The 23,476-nt window shown below is 48.6% G+C and overlaps 10 protein-coding genes across 10 annotated transcripts; 5 read left to right on the plus strand and 5 right to left on the minus strand.

The window, feature by feature from the left end:
* Positions 1–263: 263 nt before the first annotated feature.
* LCP9604111_4332 (uncharacterized protein) lies at positions 264–1,819 on the minus strand (the record flags this gene model as incomplete). The annotated part of the gene is made up of 3 exons (XM_039072020.1): positions 264–381; positions 441–638; positions 690–1,819. 3 exons carry the CDS (start codon positions 1,817–1,819, stop codon positions 264–266), a joined length of 1,446 nt encoding a protein of 481 aa, XP_038929894.1.
* Positions 1,820–4,387: 2,568 nt separating this feature from the next.
* Positions 4,388–5,618, minus strand: LCP9604111_4333 (phosphotransferase family protein; the record flags this gene model as incomplete). Its single annotated transcript, XM_039072021.1, has 3 exons — positions 4,388–5,081; positions 5,155–5,450; positions 5,520–5,618. The coding sequence occupies 3 exons, from the start codon at positions 5,616–5,618 to the stop codon at positions 4,388–4,390; spliced, it is 1,089 nt and encodes a 362-aa protein (XP_038929895.1).
* Positions 5,619–6,019: 401 nt separating this feature from the next.
* Positions 6,020–6,741, plus strand: LCP9604111_4334 (uncharacterized protein; the record flags this gene model as incomplete). The annotated part of the gene is made up of 3 exons (XM_039072022.1): positions 6,020–6,329; positions 6,432–6,604; positions 6,658–6,741. The coding sequence occupies 3 exons, from the start codon at positions 6,020–6,022 to the stop codon at positions 6,739–6,741; spliced, it is 567 nt and encodes a 188-aa protein (XP_038929896.1).
* Positions 6,742–7,017: 276 nt separating this feature from the next.
* Positions 7,018–8,418, minus strand: LCP9604111_4335 (pyridoxal kinase; the record flags this gene model as incomplete). The annotated part of the gene is made up of 6 exons (XM_039072023.1): positions 7,018–7,654; positions 7,710–7,827; positions 7,880–8,092; positions 8,152–8,231; positions 8,310–8,320; positions 8,371–8,418. The coding sequence occupies 6 exons, from the start codon at positions 8,416–8,418 to the stop codon at positions 7,018–7,020; spliced, it is 1,107 nt and encodes a 368-aa protein (XP_038929897.1).
* Positions 8,419–10,539: 2,121 nt separating this feature from the next.
* Positions 10,540–11,502, plus strand: LCP9604111_4336 (uncharacterized protein; the record flags this gene model as incomplete). Its single annotated transcript, XM_039072024.1, has 1 exon — positions 10,540–11,502. The coding sequence occupies one exon, from the start codon at positions 10,540–10,542 to the stop codon at positions 11,500–11,502; it is 963 nt and encodes a 320-aa protein (XP_038929898.1).
* A 486-nt stretch (positions 11,503–11,988) lies between these two features.
* On the minus strand, positions 11,989–14,459 carry LCP9604111_4337 (AFI1/MesA family protein; the record flags this gene model as incomplete). Its single annotated transcript, XM_039072025.1, has 3 exons — positions 11,989–13,680; positions 13,730–13,790; positions 13,849–14,459. 3 exons carry the CDS (start codon positions 14,457–14,459, stop codon positions 11,989–11,991), a joined length of 2,364 nt encoding a protein of 787 aa, XP_038929899.1.
* An 891-nt stretch (positions 14,460–15,350) lies between these two features.
* On the plus strand, positions 15,351–16,371 carry LCP9604111_4338 (uncharacterized protein; the record flags this gene model as incomplete). Its single annotated transcript, XM_039072026.1, has 3 exons — positions 15,351–15,353; positions 15,412–15,883; positions 15,950–16,371. The coding sequence occupies 3 exons, from the start codon at positions 15,351–15,353 to the stop codon at positions 16,369–16,371; spliced, it is 897 nt and encodes a 298-aa protein (XP_038929900.1).
* A 345-nt stretch (positions 16,372–16,716) lies between these two features.
* LCP9604111_4339 (TBC domain-containing protein) lies at positions 16,717–18,156 on the plus strand (the record flags this gene model as incomplete). The annotated part of the gene is made up of 3 exons (XM_039072027.1): positions 16,717–17,166; positions 17,221–17,978; positions 18,033–18,156. The coding sequence occupies 3 exons, from the start codon at positions 16,717–16,719 to the stop codon at positions 18,154–18,156; spliced, it is 1,332 nt and encodes a 443-aa protein (XP_038929901.1).
* Positions 18,157–18,686: 530 nt separating this feature from the next.
* On the plus strand, positions 18,687–19,746 carry LCP9604111_4340 (uncharacterized protein; the record flags this gene model as incomplete). Its single annotated transcript, XM_039072029.1, has 2 exons — positions 18,687–19,565; positions 19,627–19,746. The coding sequence occupies 2 exons, from the start codon at positions 18,687–18,689 to the stop codon at positions 19,744–19,746; spliced, it is 999 nt and encodes a 332-aa protein (XP_038929902.1).
* A 570-nt stretch (positions 19,747–20,316) lies between these two features.
* Positions 20,317–21,674, minus strand: LCP9604111_4341 (RNA-binding protein; the record flags this gene model as incomplete). The annotated part of the gene is made up of 4 exons (XM_039072030.1): positions 20,317–21,094; positions 21,146–21,338; positions 21,389–21,545; positions 21,597–21,674. The coding sequence occupies 4 exons, from the start codon at positions 21,672–21,674 to the stop codon at positions 20,317–20,319; spliced, it is 1,206 nt and encodes a 401-aa protein (XP_038929903.1).
* Between the last annotated feature and the right edge of the window lie 1,802 nt (positions 21,675–23,476).

The raw sequence follows: 23,476 nt of genomic DNA on the forward strand, positions 1-23,476 counted from the left end.
AGCTGAGAAATTCGTCACGCGTAAAGTTGCAAAGTTACCTCAAAGAGGGATTAGCATGTCGTACTGAGGCGCTAATCTGGAAATCTGGAACACCCGGGGAACACAGGCATGAATGTGGGAGAGAGGGGGTGTTGGAGAGGGTACACGCCGGTCGGAACGAGTGGGATAGAAAGAGCATGGACACAATAGAAATGAGTTGGAAATGCAAGATGTAAACAGGAATAGAATGAAAAAGGATAAAGAATAAACAAGAGGCTAAAGGTTCATGTATTGTTCATCCTTCGTTTTCTCCCGCGGGTGCTACCAAGCGGCCGTTGCGCGAGAACCTGTCGGAGAATGGGATCATCTTTGTTTTTGTCGACATGATGTACACGAACATGTCTGTGTGAGCGTGAGTTCAGCTGATATCAGATTAAGTGAGGCTCGGATGTAGCACGAACCGTTGAAGATTGTCGGGTCGCGGGTATTTGTGTTGCTGGTCTGGACAGAAGGGACAGACGTAGCCTGGGGAGTTGTGCACGAGGCCATGGCGCATCATTTCATTCTTACGCTTGAAACCTTTTCCGCCTAGTGCGCGTGGACAGCCCTCTACCGGGCAGAAGTGTGGGCGGTCTTGTGAGTGCACGTTTGCATGAGAGCTGCTATTTCGTTAGGTGGGGGTTTCACTTGAGTCGTCTCTTTGGTCTTACTTGAGGAGATATTGAGTTTGGAAGGGTGCAGCAGTGCAGCCAGAATGTGTACACCTGTAACTACCCAGGGGGCCATTGGCCTGGGGAGTGGACGCAGCAAGCGAATGCCGATCACCCATACTAGCGCCAACCTGTTCCGTGGGTGTAGGGTAACTGGTCGCTGGATTCTGGGCAGTCATAGGGGAAGCGTCGTACGGAGTCTGGACAGACAGCATCTCAGAATGTGGTGGTCCGCGCCAGAAGGACGAGTGCGAGGCCGGAGAAGGGTTGGTAGGTGAGTCCTTCATGCTCACCGGCGAGAAGTGAGAAAATGGACTTGCAGGAATGGAAAACTTTCCTGGAAAAGTGCGGTCGAATGGAGAATCATTTCCCGATGTACTTGATCCGGGACAGGAGGAGAAGGGGAAGGGCGATGACATTGTGTTGACTGTTGGGGCGCCGAAGTCTGACAATGCGCTGAGAGCTTTGTGAATTGACGGCAGCGTTTGTTTATTGCTGTCTGGAGACTTTGCAAGACACGATCCAGAAGATGATTGGATCAATTTTAATGATGGGAGGGGAATTTGGGGCTCTCTTTCCGGAGGAGTTTTGAGATGGGGCAACACTTGTTGGGGTCGTTGAACCGAGCCACTTAATGATTGAAGTCGCTCTCTTGGTACAAACTCATCTTTCACCTTATTATCTGGTTGTATAGGCTTGAATGGGAGCGATCTCCTCCGGGGGGGTTTACTCTTATGTGAGGCCGAGCCCGAGACTGGTCCCGGGGCTGCCTTGAGTTCCGGTTTTGATTGGCCCTCCTTTGCGGACGAATTTAACCTCTTTGAATCTCTGGGATCAAAGTCAGGCGGCTGTTTATGATTTTTTAGATTCCCGGGTAATGGTTCCAATGGAGAAATCCTTGCCGCCGCGGCAATCTCAGGGTGGTGCGGAGCTAGATACTCCATCAGCACTCGGTCGCCCTCACGGGTTGAGTTCTGAGGTTTCAGCTGGTTGGGCTTACGAGAACCCTCTGCGTCGGCTTCTTTTTCGCTCGCGGAAACAAATGGTGGTAGTGTTTCGCTTTCTCCATAGTTGGGTTTCATCGCCTCCAGAGGAGGCGACCGATTAAAAGCATCATCCGAATCATACATAGCGGATGTCATAAAGAAAGTGGCAGGTGCATCGGGCACCTCGCCTTATACTTGGTGTTGGTCTGACTGATTGAATTGACGATCACACATCAATAAGTCTGTAAGATATGGTTAGAGAGGGGCTGTAATTGTGACTTGGTGATCGGATGAATGAGAAGCACGAGCTAAGTGCATACAATAGAAAAGCAGAAAAGCAAGTAATGCCGACAAAGACTGTCCGTGGTTAAAGTGTTGAGATGAGGAGATGAGGGGTTGTCAGGTCAGGATGACCCGGAGAGAATAAAACGAACACCAGTCGGAAACCAAAGAGACAAGAAAATAGGGAAAGTAGGAAACGCAAGAAAAACAGAAAAGAAAAAAGAAACGAGACCCCGAAGCTCTAGACTACTCAGTTTCGAGGTCTGCAGAAAGTGCACTTACCCAAGCGGAAAGGTGGACGGGTAGTGAATGGGTCCCGGGATGAGGCTTAAAAGCTCCGATTGTCACTGCGCCATCTGCAGATGAATATCCCTCGGAAAGAAGCTTGCAGGTTGGAAACTGTACAGGAACTCTTGCAAGGGAAGAAAGGAAAACTAAGGGAGAAGTTGTAGGCTTCGGGGAAAAAAAAGAGAAACGAGTCTAAGGGTGAGATAATACCACGTTCTACACGTGCAAGTTAGGGCCCAGCAATATCTACCAGTATAATGCCAGTAATCCGACGGCCAAACCAGAAAGAAAGAAAAAAAGCGTCAACCGAGAAAAGGAGAATCAACGTCCAAGGAATATTCGAGGGGGGTTGGGAGAGAAGACAATAATAATGCGGCTCTCGCTCTCAACTCGGAGCTCCACAGAGGAATAGATTACCCGTTACGTTACCGTGACTGGTATTTACCGGGTTTCGATTTGATTATTCGGGTATTCTATTTCCCGAGGTTTGTATTTTTGCGTCTGGTATTTTTCTGGTATTTTTCGAGTATTTCCGTATTTCCATGATTTCCCTTCTCATCTCTCGATATCTTCACTTTTCAACTTCCTCTCGGATTCCCTGAATAGTCTCCATCCCTCGATCCGGAGCATTTGAACTTGGTCGCACATACAACATAAGCCAAGGGAAAAAAAGGAAAGAAATGATTTCTCCACCGCTACTCTCTCTATTCAGGCTCCACCAGTAAACTTGGAGACAACAACCGGGGTGCAACTCTCAAGTCGTTTCCCCTCTATCTCTCTCCACTCCCAAGTCTGTTATACCCGGCTAGGGAACCTGCACGAAGAGGGGGGCCCACACGGTCTGTTCACTTTTCTCCCATTTCCTATTTCCTCTTTCCTCTTTCCTCTTTCCGTCCCGCCTTTTGGTCCTTTTTTTACCTTTGCAACGTCAGACTCACTGCGCTGGCACGCTAACACCTGGGAGCCTCGAGCCGTCAGCCCGAAGGATCTTCAGGCTGTCCCGGTTGGATTGTCAACGCGCTGTCTGCGGTAAGGAGATCGTCCAGCCCACGTTGTTTCAGAGCCTCGTTAAGAGACAATCTTTCTATACTACTAGTATAGTTCGATGATCCCACATGGTACATTCTACATGGTGTATAATACCCCTAACTATAATCCACGTAACTGTAATACTACGCTATACCACCTGCATACATAGATGTGCTGTCCAACCCCAGTCGGCCACACTCCGAAACCCCTAATTCCCGAATTCCCTTAATTATCCCAGCCGCATCCCCTCACACTAGTGGATTGTGGATAATCGAGAATAGATTAGTTAATTTGAAACCGATGCCTATCTGAATACCTAACCCTATCCCAAACCTGCTATTGAATCATGTTTCCTTGGAAGTCTAAGAAAAAAATAAGAAGTGGAGTTCTTCACTCCCTCAGCCTCACTTACACGTAGAGCCGCAGGGCAGATAAAAAAAGCCTCACTTTTTTCGCTCCTTTGCATCCAATCATAATCCATTGACCACTTGTCTGCCCGCAGATGAGCTCAACGGACATTACACGATGCGGTATTCCACCGGTGTACTTTGCTTCTTTCTTTTACGTTACTTGTACTTCTGTCTTACAATCTTTTAATATACGTACTTTGTATTTTGGTCTTTTCTTTTTTTACCCGACTCATTACTTGTATATCTCTACCGTTTTACGGAGTACTCAATCCCGCTCGGTAGTGTGATCGGATGAGATGGCGTACATTAAACGTGATATCCTCGCAGGATATTATACCATACGTTCTCGAACGTTGGTCCCCATCGGGATAAGTGCTTACGTCCACACGTCAGGCGCGCCAAAAGTACTTGACTCTAGCTGTTCTGGGCTTGTACTCCGTATTCGGTACATAACCTCCATGCACACACCCATAGAGTGGGGTTTTGATTGTTTCATGGAGAGTTGGTTCTGGACCAGCCTTACATTCTAATAAGCTGAAGAATCCGATTTAGATTCAGATCGGCTCATCTCAACCTACATGTAGACGGCGCTAGAATGGAATAAGTGAAGTCCAGGCCTCGATTCTGAGTATATACAATGCCAAACCTAAAACCATCAAAAGCTTCCCCGCAAGTAGTCAAATCTCTACAGAGTGTAAGAAGACTACAATTTTCCAGCAGAAGCCCTCTTCACAAGCTGAACCCTCTCCCAAGCCCCCTCAGCAAACGGTTTTGCCCTCTTCGCGTAATCACTAGCCCTCGCACTACTAGCTTGTCTCCCAGCGAACCGGGCCGCAATGCCCTGCATAATCACGGATCCTCGGAACGCAAAAAATGCATCGCCCCACGCCACGTCCGAGCTCGTTTCGTACCCAGACGTCTCGGCGTACCAGCCAATGCACTCCTCGCGCCGTGGCAGCCCTGGAACAACCCCCGGCGCGAACTGCGACAGTTGGCTGTCCCCACCGTCGATTATGTAGGGGCTTGTGAGGTTGCAGAAGTCTGACAGGGGGTGTCCTACGGTCGCCATTTCCCAATCTAGGATGCCGATCACGCGCGGCTCCGTCTTGTGGAAGATCATGTTGTCAATTTTGTAGTCGCCATGCACGAGGGTGCCCCGGTCCAGTGGTTGCGTGCTCTTTTGCGAGAAGAACTTCACCATGTCGTCGAAGTGAGGGAGTTCACCGACGGGCTTTTTGGTGTCGGCATCGACGACTGCTGCTTGTGCTTTGGAGATCGTCTTAAAAGTGGCGATTTGGCGGTCAAAAAAGCCTGTCGGCTTGCCGAACGTTTCGAGTCCGACGCTTTTAGGGACTACGCTGTGGAACTTTGCGAGCGTTTGTACTGCATTCTTCCAGCTGCATGCTTGTTAGTATTGCGCAGTCACTGGGGGTTTTTGGTGTCAGCGTTGGAGCCTCCATCGCGACGTACAGTGCTTTCCTCTCCTCCCCGCTTATACCTGGCATCGCTGGGTCGGTGAAATGCCGCCCGTCTAGGAATTCCATGATGTAGAATGCGGTTCCAATCACGCTGTCATCTTCGCACAGGCAGTACGCCCTGGGAACAGGTACATCGGTATCCCACAATGCCCGGATAATCTTATACTCGCGCTCAACCTTATGAGCCGTCTTTGAAAGCAGCTTGCCAGGAGGCTTCTTGCGCAGAACGACCTGCCTGCCATCAGCGGCAGTAAGAAGGTAGGTAGGATTCGATTGACCGAAGCCGAACTATCGTGACAAAATATTAGTTCGTCCGTTTGATATTGCTCATTTGGTGATTGACGGGGCCAGACTCACCTGCTTCACATCAAGTGGAGTCTTGACCTCTGGAACATGTTGGTCAATGTACTTCTCCAACGAGGGGATATCTATAGGCTGGCGCACTTCTCCCGCCATTATGTCGATATAAAATGAGGAAAGGACTGTGCGAAAAGATTGTGGAGAAAGCGTATATATTTGGCAAGGTGACTGACTGTTTAAAGAGTAATATGTACAGCCAAGCCATAAATGCCGGGGCACCTCCTCGGCGTGACCGGGGGACCTCGGCCCCAGCATTTCCTCGGCGTCACCGCTCGAGGGGGGAGCGGGGAGAAAAAACAAACAGAACAAACACTCGGCGCGTCCCAGCGGTGAGACGCGCAGAAAGGCGTCGAGCGTGGAGCTCACCGCAATTTTTATCAAGCTAGGGGCGCTTTATCAATTGCGTTAGCCAACTCACTGCGGGTCCCTGTTATTTTTACCACAGCTCTATCCACTCAATTCTCGATCTTCGATCCTCTAACCATTTTGTGTCTACCATGACCAAAGAGACCACCCCGCCACTTCAAGAGAAATCCCTCCCGGCGCACAATCCGCCTTCCCTGCCTACCTCCCCGCTACCGAAACGATCAAAGCCCGACACAATGACCACCGCTGCTGTCACCTCGATCCAGCAGCCGCTGCCCCCGCTGCTTGTTAAGAAGCTCGTTGAGTCTGCCCAGGCTCCAACACGCGGCTCGGCTTTTGCTGCGGGGTACGATATCTACGCTGCAAAGGAGACTGTCATCCCCGCTAAGGGCAAGGGCGCCGTTGACACTGGTATTGCTATTGCTGTACCCGAGGGAACTTGTATGTGACACCTGTGATGGGGATTGAGATTGAGAAATTTGGCGGAGCTCTCAGCTTGTTGAGGCTGAGTTGGGTTAAGAGTCATACTAATGACGAATACAGATGGCCGCATTGCTCCCCGTAGCGGCCTTGCTGCTAAGCACTTCATTGACACCGGTGCTGGTGTCATTGATGCCGACTACCGCGGTGAGGTCAAGGTGCTTTTGTTCAACCACTCTGACGTCGACTTCCCAGTCAAGGCGGGTGATCGCGTTGCCCAGCTGGTTCTGGAGCGGGTGAGTTCCGGCTATCAATACTGTATGTTGTGAATGTGTCTGACCTGTTTTAGATCTACACCCCTGAAGTGAGCGTTGTCGAGGAGCTGGAGGAGAGTGTTCGTGGTGCTGGTGGCTTTGGTAGCACTGGTATTTAAGGGTCATACCTCGGTACATAATTGGAAGGACAGACAAAATTAGATAGGTTCTAGGTTTGAAAAGAACCTAGTTACGATTATATGCATTTTGAGATCTTGTTTGACTGAATGAACGAAAGATACAAAAAAAAGTCCATGCTTGATTCAATAATCAAATCTATGTCCACACCGAATTTTTGATATAGAGAGGGGCCATCGACCCGGCTTCATCCAATGCCCTCCCGAAATCCTTCTATCATCTAGCCATGCCATATGCAAAAGATATAAAACCAAAGACTATCGCAGCTCCTCGGGAAGATCCGCCTTCTTCCAATCCTGCACCTTGAAAATAATCTTCGGATCCCGCAAAAACCGCGTATTCCGCACGAGTCTAACCTCAGCAGCCTTAGTCTTGCGCAAGTAATCTCTCTTCTCCAATTCCTCCGCCGAGACCTCTCCTTCCAGCGCAGGCGCAGGAACCGCCAGCTCCGCATCACGACTCTCCAGCGTCCGCTCCAAAACACTATGCATACTCGACAGAACCTTGACAGTCGCGCTGGCCAACGGCAAATCCGTAGCCACGACATCGTCGGGCGAAACCCACGACTTGGTCGTGCGTAGCCCATCCACTGCAGAAACGGCCTCGCTTAGGCGCGCGACGGTCAACGCCGCGAACATGTCGCCCGTCCCGCTGAAGAAGCAGTTCAGCGCTGGAATGTCGACACGGAATAGTCGCGGGGACCCATCGGAGCGCGTGGTTGAGCCAATTACTGTTAGGAAGTTCTCTGGCGGGGATGGGGTTGAGCCTGATTGGGAGAGCTTGAAGAGCTGCACTGAGGTGACTATCACGTGTGGAACGGAGTAGATCCTGTGAATGGCTGTCACCGCTGAAGCGAGAGTGGCTAATGAAGTTATTTTGATGCCGGAGAGAGTCCTGTATTATTTTTATATTAGTGGTTATGTCTGGGTATGAAGTCTGGGTTGCTTACTCGGCTTCGAACTGGTTGGGCAAAATGAGATCCGCAAAGGGGATGATTTTCTTGTATGCGGGGACTACGTCGTCGTTGACATATAGCCGGCCTTGGTCGCCCATGACTGGATCCAGGACTGACATTATATCAGCATCTGTACTTGGGAGGAATGGAGAGTCTTTACTGACCCCAGAAAAATGACCCGGGCTTCTTCTCCGCCTTCTTTTGCAGGTCAATGCCGATAGCGCCTACTGTTTCCACGGCTGCTGCACTCGGGGCGTAGCCCGATAGCATGACATCGAAGTCTGTGAGGTTACTCTGGCATAGGCCCTGGTAGAGATCTGAAATTTCCTGCGCGGTGGCACGAGTTCCCTTAAATTGGCGGTAGCCTGTGTGGTTACCTGCAATTGCATGTGAGTCTGGGTTGAGTGTTCACTGTTAAGACCGGGTTGCAACGTACTGAAGTGGACGGTGTTTATGGCGGCTACTTCGCAGCCCAGAGATTGCATGACGAAGGTTGCCATTGTGTTTCCAACATGGCTAGAGAAGATGTTAGTTGCTTCACTCCAAGGATGTCTTCTAGATATAATGATCTGCGTTATCGGACTCGAAACTTACCCATAAACTACCTGATTGAGTGTCAGTTTTATCACCCGAGGGACTGGGCAGTTTCACTTACATGGCTGGCAACAGCCAGAACCCTGGTCTCTGGTACTAATGAATCCATGATAAGTCTAAGATCAAGCAGTTGAATTGAAAGAGAGAGTCTATCAAGTATGTTCAATGTTGCTATGACTCTGTGTGGGGTTCGGGGGGGGAAATGATTTGCCGAAATTCCTCTTACCTAATTGGCCCCAAGAACCGAGTTTGTTATCAGTAAAGAAATAATTCCATGTTCAATTGGAGTTAGTGCTAATTGAATGTAGTATACTCCGTAGACATAGATGTAGAACTGTAGAATCAATCAAGTTAAAATCTTTCAATATTTGGAATGTGAGAACCTTACAGGATCTGATCTCCTTCCGTCAATAGAGAATTAGAAAAGACAAACGGTGTCTGTCATTTAGGAAGTGTGGTTCGGGTATTTAAAGATATCTCATTGAGAATAGAGAAATGTTACCCTGCACTACTCAGCAGGAGCATAATTGAAGAACCAAACAGTGAGAAAATGTAGCTGCTCTACTGCTTACGTACCGATGGCAACTGCATCTCATCTCACATTGCACCGATGTCTCCGTATACTTCTCCTAATAAAAGGCCTTAGGCTTTCCAGAAGGACGTAGGGGCTCTGCTGAGCGTCTTTGCGGCTCAAATAGTGAGACTGTAGCAGTCGCTGGGTTCGTACTAAGTATTTCTAGACAACATAGGCAGAATTTGAAAAATGGTAGGCCAACTGAATAGCCTCGATTTTTTTCACTTAGGGATTTCATTTAGAGGAGATCGAGACCGTTAGTATGAATCGTCATGTTAACGACGCTAGTCCTTTTTGATAGGACGATGGGCGATCTGAATGGTTAACTAACTAGTTATCCGGTTAGTTAACGTGTCTATTGAGCGGGAAGAGCTGACTCAACATCTGTTACACTTTCGCTAGTAAAATACCTTCATACCTACATACATATATAAGTACTATGTAGGTACTCTGTGGACCGGATAAGGAATGTCAAACCTCGTCTATACCTGAAAGGCGGTCAGTGAGGCAGTGCGAAGAAACGGAGATATCTAAATCCGGCCCGTCTCGACCTCGTATACATCTCATAACCACAAATTCGCGCCATGCAAGCCTTAAGGAAAGCCTTCTGATTTATACTTGCTTCGCTTCGCTTCGCAATAATCGTCTGAATTTCTGTCTCGGCCCCCTTGCACAATTTATAGTTAGTTATGGGGCCAGGATTACATAAACTAATTACGAAACACATGAGATTAATTGATCCTCCGGTATGCCGGTCCATATGCTCCGACATATGACGATCCCAGGTTTTCCCACTGCACTAGTTATATTGCAACCACTCGCATCCCTGGGCCTTTCATGAACAATTGTCTATCCAAGAAGCACTCGACCAGAGCTTCCTCTCCACCATCACAATTACAGGATTTAATAGCAGCCCTGATGCCACCATGTGTAGCTATCACATGACCCGGCTGCCCCTCATAGCTAGAAATACAGCACATTCTCTTTCCCTCAGCTACTAACTACGTAAGTATAACACCTGGAGTGCTTTGTGAGTGCCCACTAAGCGTTAATTAGCGGGACCTCGGGATCCCTATGTGATAGCTCTACGAAAATTTACTTACTCCGTAGAGCCTGACTCTGAGCTTATAAAAGGGCAGCTAAGGTAATAGGGAAGCGCCACTAGGGAAATAAGTGAGGTAATAGATCTACTCTATAACTAACTGACTATAACGACACATACATACTCAACTTTTACTCAATATAGCACAGATATGATCCCCTGAAGCCAACTGAGTTCAATCGAACGGTCTAGGTCGTGCTAGTGGTACTCCGGAGTTCTGTTAGCGCATTGGCAAGTTCTCGTCCAATCCGAAGGCCTTGGAACTAAAAAAGGCCCATTTTAGGCTTTTCTGCAACTTCCAGGGTTAACGGCGACTTGCGCTTCTCAACTTCAACTTCACCAACTCATCTTCAAGATCGTCCAGGGACTTTTCCCTCAGTCACTCCTTCTGAAGAACCGATTATCGTCATTCATTCCCGAAACATAATGTTGGATTAAACACTTCTTTGTTTCCCAACTGTCATTAACATACAAAGACTGTCCTTTCTCCTAATAATTCATACTTGACTATTTATGTCCTCGCCTCGATTTCAAGTCGACGACAATACGTCAAAATGTCCGGTCTTTACCATATCTACAACCTCCTAATCCTAATTACTATTCTCTGTCTATCACCCACATGGGCCCAATCAGTGGAGCCCACCGACCTGACCGTGCCACGATCCGCCTGGCACGCAAGTGGAGAGATCACAGACCGTCGATCACTACAAGAACCCGCAGAGGAAACCACAACAGTGCGCCGACGAACAATCATAACAGCATCAAATTCCACTTCGACAGGAATGCCCAAGCCGTTCGACACACTCTCCTACAACTTCGCCAACGCAACCACCTGCATCGACTTCTTCGCGAAATGGCGTGCCAACACGACAATCTCCAATTGCAACGCCATCTCCCTCCTCATCGAGAACTCAAATGCCTTCTTCCACACCCTTAATTCAGCCTCCGCCACCTCCCGCATCCTGGAAACCTCCTGCTCGGCAAATGTCTCCAAGTGCGCATCCATCATGACCGCTCTCGCGGCCGATCTACTCAAACCCGCCAACTGCGGTGACGACTATGATAACGATAACTCCGTCGTCAAGGGCACGTATCGCGACCTCGTCGCATACGAACCAATATACCGCACCACCTGTCTTACAAACCCATCGACCCAGAACTACTGCTTCGTCGACGCAGTGTCGAATTCAAAAAACCCAGATGACTACAACGTGTACCTTATGCCGCTGGGTACCCCTCTCACTGTCGGGGATGTGCCAACTTGTAATAAGTGCTTGAAAACAACTATGGATGTCTTTTCGAAATGGGCGAGACGGGACGGCCAGTCTCTTGATTCGACCTATCTCCCCTCGGCGAAGATTATCAATGCACACTGTGGTGATGGCTTTGCATTAACTAATATCACTGTGGGCTCGGTGGATGTCAGGGCTGGGGCGGCTCTTACTGCTCCCTTGCCCAATCTTGGAATTGCCACTCTCGTGGCTTTAGTTCTTGGTGTCATGGCAGGCCTGTTTTGATCTAAAATATTTATGCCGGTTTTTCTTGTCCATATCTACACTTTTTTTTCTTGTTTATCTTTTGGGGTCCGTCTGCCCGGGTGGGTATGGCCATGGTTGATGTCAGCGAGCGTGCTTTTTGCTTTCTGATTTGACCGTCTGATTTGTACGTAATTTCTAGTGATATTGTCCATATTGCTCTCACTCTGTTATTTTCTTATTCTTTCCGTATACGATAGGGTTGAATCGATTTAACATTTGCAGTTCGCTAATGCCAAAAATGTCCGGGTGAATAATATATTCCTCAAACGCCAGTGGCAAGCATGTCCACAACCACGTATAAATAGACACAATATAAACAAAAAAAAAATCGCATCTGACATCATTGGTTCGAGTGCACATAGTTCGTGATGTAAGAAAAATCTGGCAAAGGTAGCCAACAAAACAACAAAGCAAAAACGCTCACTGACATAAGAATGTTATTTTAAAAAACCAACACGAACCTCATCAGCTTCTCCTCTTCAACCCTCCTCCCATAGCAACACCAACAAGGCTCTGCGGCTCACCTCCAAAGCTAGCCCCTAGACTCATAGGAACCGGCGATCCGCCACCAGAAATAGGACTCTGTGTAGCGGCATCTCGTTCCCGCTTGACACGTATAAAGCCCAGTTTGGCGAAGCGGCCAACATGCGTCCAAAAGTGACGCCCGGCTGGGTGTGCGGCGATGCGCTCGAGAAGATCGGCTGTCGCTTCGCGGACAACCTGGTCCGGATGGAACAGACCCATGCTGACATAGAAGAGACCGGCCTGGTTTTCCGGTGCGATGGTTAGGAGCTGGCAGATACCAGCGTAGTCCTTGACGGATTGGGAGAGGGCGAGGTAGATGGAGGCGGCTTCAGAGTGGGAGAGTTTTAGAGTGCGAAGACGGTCGTGGTGGTGATGGATGTCTGGGCGTTGGATTGGGCGCGCGGGGAAGTACATTGCTGCGATATCTTGGATGTAGGAGTAGTAGGAGCGAGTGTTGCGCCAGCCTTCGATTCGGGAGACGGAGGCTGAGAGCTCGCGCTGCTTGGCGGCTTCGTCTCTCCATACATACCCGTGCCCGCGGAGAGTTGTTGGGTCTGAGGCGTCGGTTTGATGGCCTGTCGGGCTGTCCGGAGAGAGTTCTTCGCCTGGGCCGATGATGTAGAGATTTGAGGCGCCGTAGACTGCTTCTTCGAAGGCTGCGGCGACGCGGACGAATTTTGTTATGTAGGCTCGCCATTTTGCGCGGACGGCATTCTCGCCGTGGCGTTGGCTGATGCTGCGGAGGATATCTTCTATGAATAATGTGTCGCCCGTTGGGTCTTGGGTTGTGTGGGATGAACTGCTAGGTAGAAGGGAATTCTGCTGCTGGAAGAATAGAAGCCCTTCCGTTACCGGTGCAGGTTCAACGTGACTCGAGATCTTGATGCGACCCGTGGGGAGGTCGCACATAACGTCCCACCATTCAGGATGGTTGGCAAAAGTAGGGTTTGTGACACCTGCAATAAAACCAGGTACCTTGAGGAGATCGTCGATCTTGGAAAGATCAGTATAAGGGAATGCGTGTCGAGTATACCCACGTAGAATGCCACCGGACGCAAGAGCGCAGGCCGCCAGAACCGCCTCTGCAACTTCTCCCGATGGCCGGTTATGTCCTAGAAATACGACACGCTTCTGAGTGAGAATGGCGTTGACAAGAACAATCACGGGGTGTGTGAATGGCCCGCTCGTTGTCAAATGGGGATGCGCTGGGAAAGCCTGCGGGGAATTGGCATGCGGCACAGCGAACGTTTGAATGAGCTTGATGAGGGAAAAGTCTCCAACAGTCTCCGGCCAAATCACTGTCGGAATTTTGACTGGGATGGGTATGTCATTGTAGACTACTTTCGACTCGTACTCATGTGTATCCCGCGGTAGGACATATCGGCTCACTTTCTTCGGTGACGGTGGACATTCCCCATCCCGGAGTTCTTCTTCTTCTCGCTGGCGGATCATTTGTTCGAATTTCTCCAGGAACATATCCTTTGAGTTGCTAGATTGCAAGATATGACGCTCAAGAATCGACATTTTCGGCATTAACGAAAGGTCCATGGCATTAACAGCGTCATAGAGGGATGCCAGAGTCTCGGGGAACGGAGATTTGAAGTAGTCCTCCAGCGCTAGGAGTAGTAAAGGCTGTATAATGGTTAGGGTCAGGCGGGTGCTAGTGCCAGGAGTAGCTTACTTTGTAAATGTGGAGGAACGAATGTCGCGTACAGATTGCCATTGCCTTGACTACGGCGCCTCTGTTCGCTATTAATACTCGTACATTGAGACAAGACAGTACGAGTAGGTACAACTTACCTTCGGACGGTATTATCCTGCTTTGTATTGACAAGATTCAGCACATACATCAAGGGTGGCCCTTCACCACCCTCATCATCGCTGCTGTCGGGGTCATCGGAGATCTCGTCCAGGTTCTCGTCCTGAATATCGGCTCCCTCGTGGCTTCCATGATATTGTGATTTCCGTTTTTTCTTCTTCTTTGCACCCGACGAATCCGTTTCTTCGTCGCCATTACTGTCTTTGTGTAAGAAGAACATGGTCCAGTCTTGACTCCGCACATGCGTCTGATCCGGCAGCATCAGCTCTGCAAGCATGCTTTCATCCCCACTGATTGCAGCGGGATACTGATGCTCCATGATCGGCCCCCGATCAATATGGAAGGATGCAACTAGGATGTATTCCACATGGCGCTCCGGCGAGTCGAGTGGGTACTGCGCTTTGCAGCGGCGTGGCCTGAAGCTTGAGGCCGCATTCCCTGTGGATGTTCTCCGAAAAGAACCGTGCGAGCTGCTGGGCGAGCGTCCGATAAAGGAGACCGCAGGCGAGAGCCGAGGAACACCACTTGTTTGGCGGTTATTCGAGGCGGAGAGGGAGTCGTTCGACGGTCGATATGGTATTGTTGTTGCCATCTTCTGGGGGTGTTGTGGATAGAGGATTACTCCGGGCTAAGCTATAAATCGAATAGCATACCTGGGGGCACAGAAAGCACCAGATCAACGGCCAATGATAATAATAGTTGAATTAATTGTCTCGAATTAGCTGTTCAGGGGTTAAGAGGGGTTAAGAAAAAGGACGGTCTCTCCACAGTGGAGAGACGATAAGAGCGATAAGGGGGGGATCCATAACATTCAAAGGTTGAACATCGAGGAAGATGATCTATCAGAATGCAATCTGTCTTTTCTTTTTGGACCGTACATTGTAGATCTTTCTATTTATATTACAGCAAAATTGAGGCATCATATATTGCATTTTTATGGAGTATGAAGTAAAAAATCTGCGAACAAAACAAAACACTGTCCACTTCTAGGCATTTTACCTGATATAGAATAGAAAGGCAACATTGTGCTACAGAACACTTGGATGTACCTTATAGGTATACCCAAAGAACAGTTAATTATATGAATTACCTTCCATTTATCTTACTTTCTATATTTAGACCCTTGGAAGCCAATTGATGGTTGATGTAACGAGTACGATTCCTTATAGATCTAACTATAAACACTTCAAAGTTACATAACTATACAACACCTAGTCAGCCAGATCCTGTTTCTTTCTTTTTTCCTTCAAAATATAGAACTTATATTATACTCTCCTTAGCAAGGTGAAATTACAAGCATTAAAGCCAGACAAGGATCGTACAATATACAATAGAGGGTCAAAAGTGTGTTCATATAGATAGGGCGGTGAGAAAGACGGTGGCAAAATTATGTTGTTGTGCCGGGACTTTGTTTACATCGATAAGCAAGCCTTCGTCATAGGCTGTTTACAATTCATATTTCAGCTCACACGCGAATTTTACCATGGTAACTAAGGATCCTGAGGGATGATATAACTATTAAAAACTAATCAACAATGACCCAGGCCAACAATCCCACATTCAAACCATCGCCGTTATCCTTTGGGTCGCCGAGGGCATCCCCGTTCCGGCGCCCATCCACTCCAAATTCCCCGCCTTCGGCCAGTCGCACAGGAGGCACCCCGGGGAGCTCTCCCAGTCGGGCATATACACCTATGGTATCTCCTAGCAAGCTCAATCAATCATATACAGTGGAGGATGGTGAATCGCGTTCTCCGAAGAACGAGCGGCCCATTCCCCAGCCGAATTTTGCCAGAGAGTTCTCTCCTTCCCCAACGAAAGGAGGAAAGTCGCCAGGCAGCTTATCCCCAATCCATGGGTCAAGGACGGGTGGAGTTGCAAGCCCAGCTGGCGACGCGGCTGGGAAGCTGCCAGCGCAACAAGTGAGGGAGATCAGAGAAGCTTTCCAGGTTCTCGATAGGGATAACGACGGGCTTGTGGACAAAGATGATGTGATTGATGTGCTGACAACTTTGGGTAGGAGAAAATCTACCTATATTTTTTGGAAATTCGGACGAGGGACTAATCCGAGTATCTGAACAGGCCAAGACTCGTCATCCTCTACGCTCTCGCGCTTCTTTCCACCAGGAGCAGGCAATACTATGAATTTTCCAACCTTCTTGAATACCCTTTCTGGGCTCATGGCATCGATGTCACCTTCACAAGAGCTTCTCAACGCTCTTGCTGCGTTTGATGATGATGACAGCGGGCAAATCGATGCCACGGAATTACGTGATGCTCTCCTACATACCTCCCCAGAAGATGGAGAGGAAAGATTGACTGAGAGACAGATCGATGAAGTCTTCAGTGGGTTTATAGGGCGCCCAGCATTTATTGGTCGGGGAGCGAAGTCAGGCGGGATGGGTAAGAGGGGTGAGGTTTTCCAGTATCACGACTTCGTGCGCAGCATCATGGGTGGGGATAATGGAAATAGTGCCAAGAATGAAGGAGATGCACATGTATGAACTGCTATTATGAAATATGGGTTTCAATTGAGTTGGCGTTACGGGGTCGCGTCTTATAATGTTGGCAGTTTGCAGATTCCAAGTCTGTAGAAGCAGGGGTCAGACTATACAAAGCTTGTCAAGAATGATTATGTACCATTACTTGTTCAATTACCAATGATTTTCGGTAACTAAAAGCAGTGAATTAAGTAAATAGAAGTATACGAAGCCAACGCCTTCCGCATCGGCAGAAAAACATCCAGCCACCGCGATCAGATACACTCCACCTCGTCAACTGCACTCATCTCACCCCGTTTCCTAGGATGTCCGCTCGTGAACATCAAATGCAGACTTGAATTCAGAAAAATGGCCAAACCTCAGCCCCCCTGGGCTCTTGGCATCCCGGGCCCCGACGCACCCCCATCGCCGCGAACCATGCGAACCCTCCGAAAGATCCAATCTCACCAAGTGCTGTCAACATCTAGCGCGCTCATTGCCCAGACCCAGGCGTCTCAACAAACTGGCTCCCATGAATCTCAACCTGGATCAACAGCAACTCCTGGTGCTGCGGCCCGAGCGCGCGCACATCGCCGAGCTCGATCAAATAGCGACGCGGCTTCTCGTGAAGCTGCGGCAACACCACCTGCGACTCAGAGACGACCCCCGCGGAAAACAGGGTCGGGAATTGGAATAAAGCGATCGCTTCTAGAGAGCTTTTTGCGCGATGGACCGCAGAGTTCAAATCCCAACGAGGGACTGAGAGAGCTCAAATACCTCGTCCTATCCAGCAGAGTGGATGCTGACGGAGATGGCATGGTGAGGGGTACAGTCTGCTTTGCAAAATTAATGTCTAACACTTCGCAATAATAGTCGCCGTACCGGATCTACCTCTGGTTGGTCCTCCTCGACATTCCTCCTATGCCCACCGATGAATACCTTGATCTTATCCACCGCGGGCGTTCTCCCGCTTACGCCAAAATTCGCAATGATACTTTCCGCACACTAGCCACAGACCCTCTCTTCAAACGCCGAGTGACGGAGGCAAGCTTGATTCGACTCCTCAACGCCGTGGCATGGAAACTCCACGATTCCAGGCCGAAACCTCGGTCTCGACCGACGTCATCTCGGCGCCGTGAGATGGAGCTTCTAGTGAATGCACCCCCTAGTATTGCAGAAGAGTCTCCCTTTGGGGGAGAGTTGGAGAAGATCACTAATAGTACTACAAGTGATTCAGCCATGTACGTCCAAGGCATGAATGTCTTGTGTGCGCCGTTCCTCTATGCTGCCCGTAGCGAGGTGGAAGCATTCGCTCTGTTCCATTACTTCGTCACACGTGAATGTCCAGGCTATGTCCGTAGCGCTATGGATGGAGTCCACAAGGGCCTTCGTTTGGTCGACCGATGTCTTGAGATTGTGGAGCCGAAGCTTGCAGCATATCTGTTCTCCAAGGGGATGCACGCCGAACTGTACGCATTCCCATCAGTATTGACCCTCTGCGCTTGCACGCCTCCATTGCCAGAGGTGTTACATCTTTGGGATTTCTTATTCGCATATGGGGCACACCTGAACATTCTGTGCATTGTCGCCCAGCTAATCCGTATGCGAGACCTAATTTTGGAGAGTCCGAGGTAAGTCGAAGGCTGTCCTTTGAATGTATCTGACCATAGCTGACTTGAGGATAGCCCAAACAAAATCCTCCGCTCATTCCCTCCCCTCAATGCAAAGGAGATCATTGCGTTGACGGTTCTCCTTGTCCGTAAGATCCCAGAAAACCTTTATGCAGAGATGATTAGCCATGCAAAATAGACATGGCTAGACCTAATTGAGAGAGCCCGAGGTAAATTCCAGCCTGATGAGGAGCTCTGACCGAAAGAAAGATTTTACTACCTGGGATTTGTTTTCGGATCGGCGTTTTTGATATGATTGACCGCAACGATTGCGTCTGGTGACTGGATGGGATGAGACTTACATTAACGAACACCAAAGATAACACGCTTGCTTGAATGAACTAATGATTGTACCAGTATTTGCTAGTTTTTGAGAATCCATTTGAGATGAGACATGATTCTCCCTTTTAGAATTCAGATGTTTTACTCTTATGGACCATGCTTCCCTGTTCGTTTGTCAAAGGATGAAACCCTACTTTTCCTCAGTTCTCTTGAGACATAACAAACATTGTTTGCCACAAGACAAGAAGAGATGATTGCGAAAGCAGCAAGACATCTTCATTAACGCAATCTGCATGATTTAGGCGCCTTTCATCGTCTGCGCTATAAGTACTAAGTACCCTTTACTTGACCCCTCTTTCTTCGCCCCATCATTACCCAGAGAAATCAATGTCGTCCGTTCTAATAACATCTATCGTCCTGGCCGTATGCCTTGTCCTGATTCTGATATGGAGCAACAGGCGCGAAACCAATTTCGCATCGAATGACCCAGCGATATGCCGCAGAATCATTGCCGGCGTGTTGAAACACAAAGACCAACCGAATAACCTATCACCACACCAAGCGAAAGCAATTTCCAACAAACATCTCCCAGTCGCCTTCGGAATCGACAACGCCTTCACCCGAACAGAGCGTGCGCATGCCGACATGTTCGTCGAGAAAGTGAAACGGCTGATCAATATATCGACGGAGCAGTGGTACGGCGTATCCGAGTTCGCTAGAGTCACTACCAGCCACTGGATCGAGCATGGCTTCCCCGGGATGAATCATAGCTGCGGCAACAGCGGTCACAAAGGAAAGAATGATGTGAAGTTCACCACCGGCCGTAATCGGATCAACGTCGCCAGTCTAGCACAAATACTTTCATTGAAAGTTGTGCTATGGCTGATGTTCGACAAAAAGACTCAAGACGAAACAGGCCACGAGAATCTACTGAACCTAGCGGAGTCCATCAATCGAGTTTGGATATCTTCCAAGCTGAAAGCCACGGAGAACGATATTCCCAGATACGAAGACGACGTGTTGCTTCAAACGTCGCTGGTCAATATCTTCGGGCAACACGATCGCCCAGAAGACAACCCATTGAATCTCATCCTGCCTTCATTTGAGACGATGTGGCGCATCGTCTTGCGAGGATTCCTAGAGACCAGATTCGCGTCTGGAAAAGAAGAACCTTTGTGGCGGGAGACAATGATTGCATTTGCCATGAATCCCACAAAATCCCAATTCGACGGGCCCCCGTCCACTCGTCCCAAGTCTGAATCTAGGGTTAATCCCAGCATAGGCGATACACATGCTATTCAAAGTTCACCCTGCGCAAAACACATAGTTCGGGAATCGCTTCGGCTGTATGTGCCCACGAGACACATACATCGAGCATATCAGTGGCAACCGGGTATGGGGACTTCTCATGAAATCAGGTCCGCTGATATCGAGGGGTGTCATCTGAGGTCCGATATCTGGGGTTCTGATGCAGAGCGATTTAACCCAGATCGGTGGTCGTTTCTGACGCCGGCGCAGGGAGACGCTTTTATGCCTTTTGGATCTGCGCCCTTTGAATGTCCTGCCAAGCCGACTTTCGGGCCAAGGATGGTCGGGGTCTTGGTTGGTTCTTTGTTGGCGGCTTTGGAGGATAAGGAGCATCCGAGGACTTGGATTTTGGATTGTGAAGATGGGAAGGTGTTGGAGCACGTCACTTCTGGGAAGAGGTTGTGTCCGCATAGGAATTCCTATACGGATTTATATCTAGTGCGGTCTACGGAATAGAGAATAGTGAATAGTGAACAGAGATATCTATGGAATATCTTTCGAACACATATCCTTATGTATAAGTAAAGCAAGCGGATGTATGGGAGGTCGGAGCTGGGATTTATAGTCAAAAAAATGTAAACGCCTAGGAATCACAGAATAATTTACGTCACCAAGAAAGACCACTACCAACAGCCAATAAAGCACAGCACGAACGAAACTTATGTATGTTGATATCGACCACACCCGCCTCGAATATTACATAGCTCTATCACGTAGGCGCAGATATTGGTGAAATCTCAACCGACTTTTTCAACCCAGACCCATCTATCACCAGAGGCTTAGAAACACCAACAGCATTGGCTTCTGCGGTCATCTCATCAGCCCATGACTGACACATATCCCTATTGCCAGGTACCGAGGCTGTGGTGTCTGAGCCAGCAACACCTAACATTCCGTCGACTTTTACGGCCCGCGTGAGACGAGAGCCACGATCAAGCTTCACCCTGATCCGTGACCCAAAGAAACTCAAATTGTTGAACATGGTCACAGCGCACTGGGCTTCGTCTGCTGTTCGCATGGTAACCAAGCCGCGGAGCCGGCCATTGAAGTCGGCCGAGTCCATGGTGATTATTCTGCATTTCTGGACAGCACCGGCTGCTTGAAGAAGGATTTTCAGATCGGTGCAAGTAGTAGCCGGATTCAAGTTCTCGATTATGATGGCTCGTCGGTCTGAATAGATGAATGGAGAGCCAAGGTTTGTGCCTTTGGCGCGTGATTCGCGATGGTGGTAGTTCTGGTGGTTCTGTGATTGATTGTCGCTCTGGTGGTGCATGTGTTGTGGAGGCGACATCTGATAACCTGGCATCATGTTCCAATATGGCTCGTACATTGGGCCGTTCATTACTGGGGATGGGGGGAAACACTGCATCGGTGGTGCGTGTGAATCTGGCATCATAGTCATGAATCCTTGGGGTGGCATTGGTATGGGTACCATCATGACGCCATACTCTGAGTATGAGTATGGTGGAGTGGCGGGGTGCGAGGATCTGGGGAGGAAGATTAGCTTTCATATTTTATACTTGAGGATATAGACTCACTCTGGCGAGACGGGTGAAGGGGGCATTGCCATGTTTCCATGTACTGATGGAGGTGTGGAGTGGCCAGAGATATAGCCCGTGGACATCATTGCTGGACTTCTGGTAGGCCCGGCAATGGGCTTGGTGGGCGTACTGGTCCGCGAAAGTGTGACGACCAGGCTCTGACCCTCCCATCCGCTGGTCGAAAGTCGATCTGTGTTGTTGTTAGGGCGGATCATTGGGGATTGCGGGATAGACACGTACGGTACGTTCGCCAGGCCTCGTCTTCATTCTTGACGATGATCTGGCCGAGTCCGGTGGGGAATCCATGGCTATCATCGTATACTACTGCCTGGCGAATATGCAATGCAGTTTGGCGGACGAGATCTTTGAGTTCTTGCCAGCGGCAATGAGGTGGAATCTGGAATTCTTGTCAGTACTTGAACGCATTTGACATAGATATCAAACTCACGCCTTGAAGGAATACGACAAACTCATCATCCGACCTGCGCGATCTGGGATGGTATTTATCACGACCGAGAAGAGGCATGGCTGCAGATACTCCGAGACAACACACCCCGGTATTTCAGTGCCGAAAGCGTACTAGCTCAGACGTACGGATTGAAATGGCGGATAGAATTCGGTCCGTCGGTGTTGCGAAATAGTCGAGGCTCGACTTGTCCGACCAGGTGTTTGGTTGAGTATAGAACTTGGACAATTGGGCTTTCTGTCAGAGGGCTATGTTAGCTTAGGGTATATAAATATGATACCCGGGACGACTACAGGAACGACATCACAAAGCATCAAGGTGTAACCAGGGTGCAATACCTGGGAACAAATGGCACACACCTGCCTTTTTTTTTTCTCTTCCTGTCGGATAAATGCAAGTCAACGTATTGGTCTGACCGACAACTGCAGGGAAAAGAGATAAACCCCTCCACGAGCTGGACGAAGGTCGAGCAGATTATAAAGCCCTGGAACAAAAAGGAAGAGAAGTCGATGTTTCACAAGAACAGTTAGGATGATATATGATAGATTCAATTAAATTCTTACTAGTATTAATCTACGATAGTCTCATGAGCTTACAAGTAGAAATCACGGGGGACCCAGAATACTGCACAATCTGGACGAATGGCGACACCAGTCGATCAGCAGTAGCCAGTCATATCAGAGAACAAGCAGTTCCCTTTCTCTTTCCAACTGAGATCTGTCATTTTCACCATGAGTTCAGCTCTGCCAAATATTAGAATACAATAGAGTGGCTCTGCCGTCCCACCTCCCGGGTATAGTCCCACTTAGTCAAGGCCTATCAGGGGCCCTAACATGTAATATGCCCCCTCTTTCTTTGCTATCCATATTTAAATAATCATCTCGATCACGTACGGGGGTATATCCACAGAGGCAAATCACTCCGTAAGCTGTGCTTACTTGACTTAGGGAGGATGTAGTGTTACACCGCTAGATCCGGATCGGACATGCGGAGTGGCCATGCTAGTGGACATGCATAGTGGACCTGTATTCATCACATTGGCTTCTGTGTCTAATGTCAGATCGGAAACCCTGGAAAAAAAGCAAAAACAGCAAAGGATGGGCAGGAATGAAAGAAAAAAGAAATGGTTTTATGAAAGGGAGATCAGTCATATCTTGCAGATATTGGTTTTTCTTTTTTTGGATCAATTACATTGACTATTGATTTATAGGCGTAGCTCGCTAAGTACCTGCAGATAAAATATAGATGGAATTATTGAAGGATAACTCCGGCTCAAATTATTGCCCTAAATTCTCATGTGGACAGACACCGCCGCAAGTCGTCGTCGGGTATTGAATATGTACTCGTCCTTAGGATATGGAGAACCAAGTGTCTTACAGATCTTCAGATAGATCTCTGTGTTCCCTTTGACCAAGGCCGATAACTACAATAGACATGCCGCAGGACATGTGCGACTGTTAAAAGTATATCAAGACAAATGACCATCCGCACAGCTACGGACATCCTAAGTATTTGTACTATGACGATACGCCACCAAGGCACTGGGCTCCAGGGGAGATCACATGGCCATGGTCTCTACACATATCTACGGCCTCTTTTATTGATGGATTGTGGCAGAGAATCTTCTTTGGATTATGTTCAGTTCTTATGTTAATTAAATTATCCTTCCACGGGCGGGTGATTCCCTGCTAAATGCAGATGATTACACTCTATTACGGACATGATTAGCCTGCAAATGGTACTATTTATATAACAGGCCTATGTATAGGCAAGGGATCGTGTTTAGTTATGTTTCAATTCAAATAGAAGGATAAAGTAAATTAATCTAATTCGATGTTGGAAAATGTGATATCAGACAGTGT

The sequence above is a fragment of the Penicillium roqueforti genome, assembly GCF_015533775.1.
Source record: "Penicillium roqueforti strain LCP96 04111 chromosome Unknown scaffold_08, whole genome shotgun sequence".
In the NCBI taxonomy this organism is placed as follows: Eukaryota; Fungi; Ascomycota; class Eurotiomycetes; order Eurotiales; family Aspergillaceae; genus Penicillium; species Penicillium roqueforti.